We start from the raw sequence: 12,754 nt of genomic DNA, 5'->3' as shown, positions 1-12,754 counted from the left end.
CTCGTTATCCAAGGATCCCTTAACTTGCCATCCTTGCCCTTCCTGCTTACTGGAACACGCCAGTCTTGAATGCTCATCAGGTCTTTAAACAAGTCAAATGTAGACTTGCCTGATAACAGCTTCTCCCAATTAACACTCCCTAGCTCCTGCCTAATACTGACACAATTTTCCCTCCCCAATTAAGTATCTTCCCGCAAGGTCCTGACTTATCCTTGTTTGTAGTTATCTTAAAACTTAAGAAGTTGTGATCACTATTTCTGAAATGCACTCCCACTGAAAGGTCAGTCACCTGGTCAGACTCGTTAGCCAATACAAGGTCCAAATGGCTCCTCCTCTAGTTGGACAGTTCTGTTTCGAGAAATCCTCTTGGATGCACCTAACAAATTCCGCCCTGTCTAAGCCTCTTGCTCTAAGGGAGCCCCAGTCAATATTGGGGAAAGTTAAAGTCACCCACTATGAAAACTCTGTTTTTATTGCATCTATCCAAAATCTGCCTAAGTATTTGTTCCTCAATCTCTCGGTAGCTATTAGATGGCCTATAGTATAATCCTTTCAGAGTGATTGCATCCATCTTATTTTTAAGCTGTACCCATATTGCCTCAGTGGATGAGCCCTCCGGTATGCCCTCTCTGAGAGCAGATGTAACATTCTCCCCAATTAGTAATGCAACTCCTCCACCTCTTCTATCTTCCTCTCTATCTTGTCTTATTCGTGCAGAATAAATTTCTTCGCAAGTCACTAGTGTTGAAAATGAATGATGGCCAATTGGTATTTTAAGTAACAAGTCTCACTATCGAGGTTAATGTGACCTCAAGGACAAATAAGCACATACCTGGCAGCTTCTTTAATAGTATTCTGAATAAAATTCCTTCGAATTTCTAAAGGTCCTTGTATATCCTCCAGTAACCTGAAGAGCCTGTCATAATCTGAAATCGAAAGACAATGAATAATTTCACATAGTAAAGACACACGTGTTTTTCTGTGAAAAGAAAACGCTGCAAAATGCAACACAATTTCAGCTGATCATCAATGATAGTGATCATCAATGCAATGGTTAACATCATACAGAAATAATTTTAAAAACTTGATTATCATGTTATTTATTGCCAAGTTTATTTTATCCTGTTAAGATCAGTCTCCCTGCAAGAATCACAATTTTCTGTTATGGGTAAATGTTGGAAGTTCTTGTTAAAAAAGTTATAGCAAGGCACTTAGTTAAGTTCAAGGTAGTCAGGCAGAGACAGGGTATTTGTGTGAAAGAGAAATCATGTTTGACCAATCTAATGAAGTTCTTTGAGGAGGTAAGACCACTGGGAACAACGGAAAACCAGTGGCTGTATTGTACTTAGATTTCCAGAAGACATTTGATAATGTGCCACATCAAAGGTTAGTGGGGTAACATTTGGATATGGATAGAATATTAGCTGGCTAATCGCAAGCAGAGAGTGGGTACACATGGGTCTTCTGATCAGATTGTCAAAATGTAACGAATGACATGCCACAGAGATCAACACTGGGACTTCAACAGTTAATAATTTACATAAATGACTTGGATGAATAGACAGAAGGTATGAACTAAATTTACTGACAATACAAAGATAGGTAAGAAAGTAAGTAGTAAAAAGGACATAAGGGGTTTATAAAAAGATAAAATTAGGTTAAGTCAGTGGGCATAGATGTGGCAAATGGAGCATGATACATCAAAAATGTAAAATTGTCCATACTAGCCGAAGAATACAAAAAACATATTATCCGAATAGTTAGAGATTGAAGAGCTCTGAGATACAGAAGGATCTGGGTGACCTCATCCATGAATCATAAAAAAGGTTGGTTTGATGGTAGAGCAAGTAATTAGGAAAGCTAATAGAATGTTATCATTTGTTGTGTGGAAACTGAATACAGAAGTTGAGAGGATATGCTTCATACATTGTCAAATCCCTTCAGTTATACAGGGTGCTGAAAGAGAGAGACAGGACTGGACAGAATGAATTTAGAAAAGGAAATCATGCCTGACAAACCTACTGGAATTTTTCAAGGCTGTCTCTAGCAGAGTAATTGCTCTGCATTATTTCTGTCTGCTAAATGCAACCTTTAAATATATTTGTCATGCTTATTTTGATTCTGTTAGCTTAAAATTTACTTTGATGTAATTATGGCTTCAGAATAAACTGCTTTAATGACTGCCCTTGCATTGTCTAACATGTTCTTAAAATCTCTTCCTCAATCCAACCAAAGCTCTCTTGGAATGGAAAGAAGTAGGTGATGCTAGTCAACAGCTTTTGAAACATCTGACTGCTGTTACAGGTCTGTCCATAGCATTACTAGTGACTACAAAAAAGACTCTTACTTCGACCAGGTTTGCGGATCTCCTTCATGACCTTAATCCTGAGTTCAGCATTGTTACCCTCCATCACTGGGTGAACTTGCAATCTGTCAGAAATAGCCAAGGATAAGCCTGGATTGCTTTCTACTGCCACATCTGTTTCATCATCAGTCTCAGATGGGCTCTCCACGGAGTCTCTCATAACTGTATCTGTCCCAAGCTTATGATCAAGTACATCCTCAGCCATATGATTGAGCTCGGAGACAGCCTGCAAGTCACTGGGCAACAGGTTCTCCATTGCAGGAGAGGACATTGATGCAGGTCCCTCTGTTGGGGAAGTTACTGGGACATCTTCAGCCAATTTCTCCAATGGTTGCCACTCATCCATCTTCTTCTCTCCACTCGCATCGACCAATGGAATGCTATTCATATCTAAATATGAAACAAAAATAAAGTCCATGAAATATTTTCAGCAATTACTACAACAATAATAAAGTAAATAATACAGAACAAGAACAGGTCCCTTCAGCTCACCATGATATCATTCAAAACTAATCCCAACTGCCTGCACATGATTCAGATCCCTCTATTCCCTGCCTCTTCATGCATCTAAGTGCCTCTTAAATACTGCTATCATTGCTGCTTCTACCACCTTCTCTGGCAGCATGTTCCAGGCACATACCACCTTTGTGTGTTAAAACTTTTTCTTGTACATGTCCTTTAAACATTTCCTCTCTCACCTTAAACCTAAGCCCCCTATATTTCCATTTGCATCCCAGGAAAAAGACTGGGCTATCCATGCTTTTCAATTCTTTATACTTCTATCAGGTAACTCCTCAGCCTCTGATGCTCTTGAAAGAACAATCCAAGTTTTCCAACACCCACTTATAGCTAATACACTCCAATCAAGGCAACATCCTGATAAACCTCCTTCTTCAAAGCCTCCGCATCCTTCTGCTGGTGTGGCAACCAGAACTCTAAATGTTGTCTAAAGTTTTATACAGTTGCAATATGACTTGTCAACTTTTATACTCACTGCCCAAACTGATGAAGGCAAGTAGGCTGTATGCCTTCCTTACCATTTTATCCATTTGTGATGCCACTGTCAGGGAGCCATGGCCTTGCATCCCAAGATCCCTCGATATATCAATGCTCCTCAGGGTCCTGCCATTTACTGTATACTTTCCTCTTGCATTTGACCCTCAAAACGCAGCAATTCACACTTGTCCAGATTAAACTCCATCAGTCATTTCTTCGCCCAACTTTCTAACTAGTCTAAATCCAGCTGTATTCTTTGATAACCTTCCTCATTATTCACTACTCCATCAATTTTCATATCATCTGCAAGCTCCCTAATCAGACCATATACATTTTCATCCAAATCATTTATATCCAAACAACTAAGGCCCCAGCACTCATCCTTGAGGAGCACAACTGGTTACAGACTTCCAGTTAGAAAAATGCCTCTCCACAACTATTCTGTCTTCTATGACCAAGCCAATTTTGTATCCAACTTACCAACTCACCATGGATCCCATGTGACTTAATCTTCTGGATCAGCCTATCATGCGGGACCCTGTCAAATGTTTTAGTAAAGTCCATGCAGACAAACTCTACTACTCTCCCCTCAAAAATCATCTTCGTTACTTCCCCAATGTACTTAATTAAGTTTGTGGGACAAGACCTCCCCCCGTTATAGCCATGCTGACTATCCCTAATAAGTCCACTCTTCTTCAAATGGGAGTAAACCCAGTCCCTAAGAATATTCTCGAATAATTTCCCTCCCACTGATGTAATGCTTACTGGCCAATAATTTCCTGGATTATCCCTGTTGCCCTTCCTAAACAAAGGAACAACATTGGCTATTCTCCAGACTTTTGGGACCTATCCTGTGGCTATGGAGGATACAAAGATCTCTGTCAGGTCCCAGAAATCTCCTCCTTTGCCTCCCTCAGTATCCTGGGATAGACCCCATCAGCCCCCAGGGACTTCTCTATCTTAATGTTTTCCCAACATCACCTCCTCTTAATATCAACAAGCCCCAAAATATAAACAGACCCCTCCCTAATGTTGCCATCATCCATGTCCCTTTCCTTGGTGAATACCGATGTGAAGTTTTCGTTAAGGACCTCATCCACTTCCTCTGGCTCTGTGCAAACTGCTTCTTTGTCCTCGAGTGGTTCTACTCTTTTCCTAGCGACACTCTTGCTCCAAATATTTGCATATAACACCTTGGGATTCTCCTTAATCGTACTTGCCAAGAATATTCCATGGTTCCTTCTAGCACTCCTATTTTCTTGGTTAAGTATTTTCTGCTTCCTTTATACTTCAGGGGCCTTGCTTGATTTCAGTTTCCTAAACTTTACGCATGCTTCCTCTTTCTCTTTGACAAATATTTCAATATCTCTTGTCATCTAGGGTTCCTAAATATCGCCATCCTTATCTTTCATCCTCACAGGAACATGTTCCTCCTTAAACTCAGATCAACTGGCCTTTAAAAGACTCCATGTCAGATGTGCATTTACCCTCAAACAACTCCTCCCAACCTTTAATTTCTCCGGTTCCTACCTAATACGGTTGTAATTAGCCTTCCCCCAGTTTACCACTTTCACTCGAGGACCAGTCTTAGCCTTCTCCATAATTATCTTAAAACTTACAAAATTATGATTACTGATCCCAAAATGATCCCCCACTGAAACTTCGATCACCTAGGCTCATTCCCCAGTTGGACTATCCACGTGTTGTTTCAAGAAAGCCTCTTGAATTCACCTAACAAATTCTGCCCTCTCTAAGCCCCTGGCACTAAGTGAGTCAATATGGGGAAATTAACATTATGCACTACAACAATCCTGGTGTTTTACATCATTCCACAATCTGCTTATCTGTTCCTCTTACTCCCACTGGCTAGGGGGAGGCCTATAGTATAAGTCTATCACAGTGATTGTACTTTTCTTATTCCTAACTTCTACCCATATGGCCTCACTGGATGAGCCAACAAGATGTCGTCTCTTCGTGCAGCTGTGACACTCTTCTTAATCAGTAATGCACTCTACCCCTTTTACATCTTCTGTATCTCAACTGAAATAATTTACTCAACAATGAACAGAAAACCCCAGCATTTCAGCTGGTTCCCACTGACCTTCTGTGATAGAGGTGCTGTCCAAGTATACTAACCACAATGACATTCTAATGGTCAAGGCAAGAACATCATCCTTCTACCATTTCCATACACTAGTCAACATTTCATTCTTTAGGCACCTGCACTGCTCCACAAAAACACAATTCTATTCATCACCTTTACTAATCTTGACCTTATCCTTACCAATCTGGTGGCTGGAGATGCATCTGTCTATGACAGTACTGGTAAGAATGACCACCGCACAGTCCTTATGGAGATGAAGTCCTGCCTTCACATTGAGAATACACACCATCATGTCGCGGGAACTAAACCATTATAAATGGGGCAGGCTTTGAACTGATCTATCTACCCAAGACTAGGCATACATGAAGCACTATGGGCCATCAACAACTTCAGAATTTGCAACTTCATGGCCCGGCAAATCCCCCATTCAATCATTTCCATCAAGCCAGGGGTTCAACCCTGGATCAATGGACAGTGCAGGAGGGCATGCCAGGAGCAGCACCAGGCACACCTAAAAATGAAGTGTCAACCTGGTGAAGCTACCAACCAGGACTACCTGCATGCCAAACAGCATAGCAGCAAGTCAGAGACAGAGCTAAGTGATCCCACAACCAACAGATCAGATCTAAGCTGTGCAGTCCTGCCACATCCAGTTATGAATGGTGATGGACAATTAAACAACTCACTGCAGGAGGAGGCACCACAAATATCCCCATCCTCAAAGATGGAAGAGGCCAGCACATCAGTGCAAAAGATAAGGCTGCAGCACTTGCAGCGATCGTCAGCCACAACTGCCCAGCTGATGATCTATCTGGGATTTCTCCAGTATTCCTAGCATCACAGAAACCAGGCTTCAGCCAATTCGATTCACTCCACGTAACAAGAATCAGTTGGAGGCACTGGATACCGCAAAGGCTACGGGTTGACAACATTCCGGCAATGGTACTGAAGACTTGTGCTCCAAAAATTGCCAATCCCCTAGCCAAGCTGTTCCACATGAGCTACAACACAGTCAACTACCCAACAGTGTGCAAAATTGCCCAGGTATCTCCTGCACACAAAAAGCAGGACAAATCCAACCCAGCCAATTACCACTCCATCAGTCTACTGTTGATCATCAACAAAGTGATGGAACATTTTATCAATAGTGCTACCAAGCTGCAACAACTTGCTGCTTAACTTGCTTACACAACCTTTCTGAAGAAGGGGCCAGACCCGAAACGTCAGCTTTCCTGCTCCTCTGATGCTGCTTGGCCTGCTGTGCTCATCCAGCTCTACACCTTGTTATCTCTGCACACTGATGTCCGGTTTGGGTTCCGCCAGGGCCACTCAGACCTCATTACTGCTTTGGATCAAGCATGGAAAAAGGAGCCGAATTCCAGAGCTGAGCAGAAAGTGAAAGCCCTTGGCATCAAGACTACTTTCAACCGAGTGTTGCAGCAAGGATCCCTAGCAAAACTGGAAACAATAAGAATCAGGAGCAATTTTTCCACTGCACATCAGAAGATGGTTGTGGTTGTTAGTGATCAATCATCTCAGATCCAGGCCATCTCTCCAAATGTTCCTCAGGGTAGTGTCACAGGCCCAACCAAGCTGCTTCATCAATGATCCTCCCTTTGCAGAGCAAAGTGTGCAGAGGACTGTGAAACTTTGTGGAGGAACATAGATACACTGAGTGAGTGGGCAAAGGTCTGGCAGATGGAATACAATGTAAATAAATGTGAAGTCATACATTTTGGTAGGAGTAATAGTAAAAAGGATTATTACTTGAATGGTAAAAAGTTGCAGCACGCTGTTATGCAGAGGGACCTGGGTGTCCCTGTGCATGAATCACAGAAGGTAGGTCTGCAGGTACAACAAGTAATTAGGAAGGCAAATGGAATTTTGTCCTTCATTGCTAAAGGGATTGAGATTAAAAGCAGAGAGGTTATGTTGCAGCTGTACAAGGTGCTGGTGAGGCCACACCTGGAGTACTGTGTGCAGTTTTGGTCTCCTTACTTGAGAAAGGATGTACTGGCACTGGAGGGGGTGCAAAGGAGGTTCACTAGGTTGATTCCAGAGTTGAGGGGGTTGGCTTATGAGGAGATACTCAGTAGATTGGGATTATATTCATTGGAGTTCAGAAGATTGAGGGGGGATCTTATAGAAACATATAAAATTATGAATGGAATAGATAAGATAGAAGTAGAGAGGATGTTTCCACTGGCAGGTGAAGCTAGGACAAGAGAGCATAGCCTCAAGATTAGGAGGAGCAGATTTAGGACTGAATTGAGAAGGAACTTCTTCACCCAGAGGGTTGTTAATCTATGGAATTCCTTGCCCAGTGGAGTAGTTGACGCTACTTCAGTAAACGTTTTTAAAGATAAGGTAGATTTTTTTTGAACAATAAAGGAATTAAGGGATACGGTGAGAACGTGGGTAAGTGGATCTGAGTCCACAAAAAGATCAGCCATGATCTTATTGAATGGCGGAGCAGGCTCGAAGGGCTCTTATGTTCTTATGTTCTTTATCATAAGGTCAGAAATGGGGATGTTTATCGATGATTGCAACATGTTCAGCACCATTCGTGACTCCTCAGGTACTGAAGCATACTATGTTGAAATGAAACAAGACCCAAACAATATCCAGGTTGGGCTGACAAGTAACATTCACAGCACACAAATGCAAGGCAATGGCCATCTCCAATAAGAAACAATCTAAACACTGCCCCTTGATACTCAATGGTGTTATCATCACTGAATCCCCCACTATCAACATCCTGAGGGTTACCAATGACCAGAAAGTCACCTGAACTCACCATAAGAACACAGTGGCTGAAAAAGCAGGTCAGAGGTGAGAAATACTGCGGTGAGTAACTCACCTCCTGACTCCTCAATGCCTATCCATCATCCACAAGGCACAAGTCAGGAGTGTGATGGAATACCCCTCACTTGCCTGGATGGGTGCAGCTTCAACAACACTCAAGAAGATCAACACCATCCAGGACGGAGCAGCCCGCTTGATTGGCACCACATCCACATGCATTCCCTCCCTCTACCACCAATGCTCAATAGTAGTAGTGTGCACCAGCTACAAGATTCACTGCAGAAATAAAAAAGATCCTTAGACAGCACCATCCAAACCCACAACCAATTCCATCTAGATGGTCAAGAGCAGCAGATACATGGAATCATGCCAATCTGGTCATTTTATATTCACTTATTCATTCATGGTTCATGGGGATCGCTGGCTAGGCAGTATTTATTGCCCTTTCCTGGCTGCTCTTGAGAAGGTGATGGTAAGCTGCTTTCTTGAATCTCTGCAGTCCCTGTGCTGTGGGTTGACCCACAATGCTGTTAGGAAGGGAATTCCAGGATTTTGATCCAGCAACACTGAAGGAACGGCGATATCTTTCCAAGTCAGGATGGTGAGTGGCTTGGAGGGGAACTTGCAGCTGGCGGTATTCCCATGAGTCTGCTGCCTAGTCCTTCTTGATGGAAGTGGCCATTAGCTTGGAAGGTGCATCATGGCCTTGTTGAGTTTCTGCAGTGCATGCTGTAGATATCAAACACCACAGCTACTGAGCACGAGTGGTGGAGCAAGTGGATATTTGCAGATGCAGTACCAAACATCCTGTCCCTCCATCACGGGCATTTAAAAATCTCATGATCTGTGAGAATCAAAGATGTTATGGTCTAACCATAATGCTGCAATGATGGCAGCATCCTTACCTTTATGGACTGTGATATGCTTTACAATATTGGGCTGGGGTTGAGCTCCTGGACTTGGAGATGAAGGAGGCCCCTTTCCTCCAGTGTGATTGATAATAGGTGGGGTTTGAGGTCGCCGTAGTAACGGTGACATGCTACGCCTTCTCTTCAGTGATCCAGGTGTATTGCATTCGCCAGGCCGCTTCACTTTGTTCTGTGGTCCTGCCACAAACTCATCCGCTTCATCAATCATCATCCCCTGATTGTACAAAACAAAAAGAACACAAATGAAGCATTATAACTCAAAACTTGTAAACTGTAAAGAGGACAGTGTAGAACTCCAGAAGTTCACTGACAATGTGGGGAACCAGGTGGATAGATGTCAGGTGAGGCTCAATGCAGAGAAATGTGAAGTAATGCATTTTGATAGGAAGAACATTGAAAGACAATATAAAATGAGGGTACAATTGTAAAGGGGATGCTGGAGAAGAAGGGCCTGGGCATATATGTTCACTGAAGATGGCAGGACAGGTGGAGAGAGTAGTTAATAAAGCACACAGTGCCCTCAGCTTTATTAAGAGGATCATAGAGTATAAAAGCAAGGAGGTGGTATTGACATTGTACTAGATACTTGTCAGATATTGTTTCTAATTCACAGCATCCTTAGGTTTTTGTTTTTCTTACCTGTCAGATCTCATCTGGAAAATTTTCGTACAGTTCTGGGCACCACATTATATGAAAGATGTGAATGCATTGGAGACAGGGCAGAAGAGATTTATAAGAATGATTCTAGGAATGAGAAACTTTAGTGATGAGGATAGATTCCTTGGACAGAAGGCAGCTCAGAGATGTGATAGAGGTTTTCAAAATCATGAGCAGCTGGATAGAGTAGAGAGTGAAGAAGCTGTTCCTGCTTGTAAAAGGACCAAACAGGAGGTCACAGGTTTAAAGTGACGTGCAATAGAAGCAAGGGTGATGCGAGAAAAAATGTTTCACTCAAGTGAGTAATTAGGGTATGGTCTGCACTGCCTGGAAGTATGGTAGAGGCAGATTCAATTCAGGCTTTCAAGTAGGCACCGGATGATTATTTGGATATAAACGGTGTGGAGGGGATTGGGGGACTTAAAAAAAAGAGCTGGCACTAAGGTAACGATGTTCATTCGAAGAGCTAGCGCAGGTAGAATGGGCCGATTGGCCTCCTTCTGCACTGTAACAATTCTGATCAAAGATGTTCAACTCCCCATATCAAAATGGAAAGTGGTCAGTTTGCTTTCTGCCCTATCTGCTGTAAATCAGACGTCAAAGTGTAATTGACTGCATTCTGAAAAGTCAGGTCAGCACAAAAGAGCCAAAGTGTGAGAAAATGGGCTGCATTTGTTTTAAACGTAAAATTGAAACATATTAGCCTGCAATCCCACTTACACTCTTTAGCCGTACATTCTGAATTCTATGCAGACCCCACCCAATCCCTCCTTCCAGTCCACCACCCTGATTGAGCTGTCTGTTCCCAATCCATGGAATTTGTGCTCCGGTCAGTCTCCAACATCAACAGCTGATTTCTGTCATGGCCATGTATTTGCTCATCATTTCTAACTCTTGCTCGGTTTTATAGGTCATGTTGAAACGTTTATGATGTTACTAGTGAAATGCAATTGTATGTTTCCTAGACAGGTTACTAAAATGTTGCTGTCAGTCAAAAGCAATCAGTGTTTGATAGGTACACATACCCACTGCAGCCTACACCAGTGTCTGCAACGACAGTCATGATCAAGGTTACTAATCAGTTACACATTCAGTGTCCACTCAGGCTCGAACACTCAATAAGAGATCACGCACTATAGTTTGAAATCCAATTACACGCCTTCATGCTTGCCCATCACGTGCACTAACAAACACTGATAAAAACTCAAACTTGCAAAGTATCCTGCTTCCACAATGCTGCCAGCTACTTACTTTCTTGTCCTGCTTGAAAGGATTGCCGAACGTATGCAGCCGTTTGGGTTGGTCTGGGTCAATCTCACGAAGAGGTGATGGCATAAGTTTCAGGTATTCTTGATAGTTACCCATCTGTGCCACAGGAATACTGTGCAGATAATCTGCAATGAAAGGAAAGCTAGCATTAGCTACAACATATCTGCATAGCACAGTTATCACTAATACATTTCTGGTAGTTGCATGGATAAACATTTAATATTAATAAGGGCAAAATGTGAAACAAATGCACAGTACTAGAGAAACTGAGCAAGTTTAGCAGCATCTATGGACAGAGAAAAATAGTTAATGTTTTAAGTATGGCATGACTTTCATTCAGAACTGAAAGGTGATGGAACATAGGTTTGTATTTATACTTTTGACAGAGGCAGAGCAAGAGGGCAGATCGTATACAGACCCAGTACAACAGATTGGGCCTCTACACCACCTGTGCCTTGCTCCTCCTCTGCTTCCAAAACCCCTCAGTTCTGAAGAAGAGTTAGACCAGACTCAAAACATTAGCTCTGCTTTCTCTCCACAGGTGCTGCCAGAACTGCTGAGTTTCTCCAGCATTCTCTGTTTTTATTTGATATTAATACCTTTGATACTTCTAAGTAAAACAAAAATCTGATTACTTTAAATAATTCATTCATTCATTCTCAGAACTTGGGAATTTTATTAGAAGAGTACTGGAGATGATGGAGTGTATGCATGAGAGCGTATCTGCATGTGTGTGCATGTGTCACAGCAAAATTTGAAATTAAAACAAAATCTGGAATTAAAATTCTAATGATGACCATGAAAGCATTGTTAATTGTCATAAAACCCATCTAGTTTATTCAGTCCTTCGGGGTGGAAATCTACCAGCTTACCCTGTCTCGCCTACATGTAACTCCATACCGAAATCAATGAAGTGGTTGGCACTTAACTGCCCACTCAATTGTATCAAATTGCTAAAATGTCTCAACAAGGAAATAGTGAATGATAGGTAAACTTACACTAGAGAATGAGGTGTACCTACATAAAATGGACTGAGGCAGTTGAAGACTGAGTCTTTTCAAGGTCAACTAGGGAACAGTAATAAATGGTGGGTCAGCAAGGTCCACATTCCATATATGAGCACATGGCCAGAGATGCCCTCATCCACAGAAATTGTGACAGTTTGGATTCTTAACCTTCACGTCTCCAGTACAACAAAGATTATCTCAAATCTTCCTCGCCATTAGCACAGTTGGAAAGTGGAATATATCTGGTGCTGCACATTTGCAATTGTATGCCACTGTCATTCACCTTACCTTCATCTTGTCCACGGATAAGTTTCTGGGTTGTTTTCAGCAGATTTGATCTCATTCTCGTTAGTTGGTCTAACAAGCTCCGGCGAGGAATATCATAGGCATTCCTATAAGTCTGAGGCTTAACATCCTAGTTTTAAAGATAAGGCCATTTTAAAATTGCATTTTCCTGGCAAGAAATCCAAATACAATTTCAATCAAAATATCTGAAGAAATGCTTGTGGTAATGTTTCAGAGACAGTAGGAACTGCAGATGCTGGAGAATCTGAGATAACAAGGTGTAGAGCTGGATGAACACAGCAGGCCAAGCAGCATCAGAGGAGCAGGAAAGCTGACG

At 42.1% G+C, this 12,754-nt stretch overlaps 1 protein-coding gene across 4 annotated transcripts in view; it reads right to left on the bottom strand.

Moving 5' to 3' along the window:
- The window catches only part of LOC109923511 (integrator complex subunit 6-like), a 94,291-nt gene that overhangs the window by 12,132 nt on the left and 69,405 nt on the right, over positions 1-12,754 (bottom strand). For all 4 annotated transcript variants that reach the window (XM_048605171.1, XM_048605172.1, XM_048605173.1 and 1 more), the window contains 5 exons: positions 12,421-12,547; positions 11,108-11,250; positions 9,176-9,413; positions 2,348-2,755; positions 833-926 (listed from right to left, as the gene is read on the bottom strand). In XM_048605171.1, coding sequence (XP_048461128.1) covers positions 833-926; positions 2,348-2,755; positions 9,176-9,413; positions 11,108-11,250; positions 12,421-12,547 — 1,010 coding nt within the window. The remainder of the gene's footprint in view (positions 1-832; positions 927-2,347; positions 2,756-9,175; positions 9,414-11,107; positions 11,251-12,420; positions 12,548-12,754) is intronic.

Source organism: Rhincodon typus, chromosome 14 (genome assembly GCF_021869965.1).
Source record: "Rhincodon typus isolate 14 chromosome 14, sRhiTyp1.1, whole genome shotgun sequence".
Taxonomy (NCBI): Eukaryota; Metazoa; Chordata; class Chondrichthyes; order Orectolobiformes; family Rhincodontidae; genus Rhincodon; species Rhincodon typus.
Note: the sequence above shows the minus strand (reverse complement) of the source record. Positions and strands in the feature narration are given on the sequence as shown.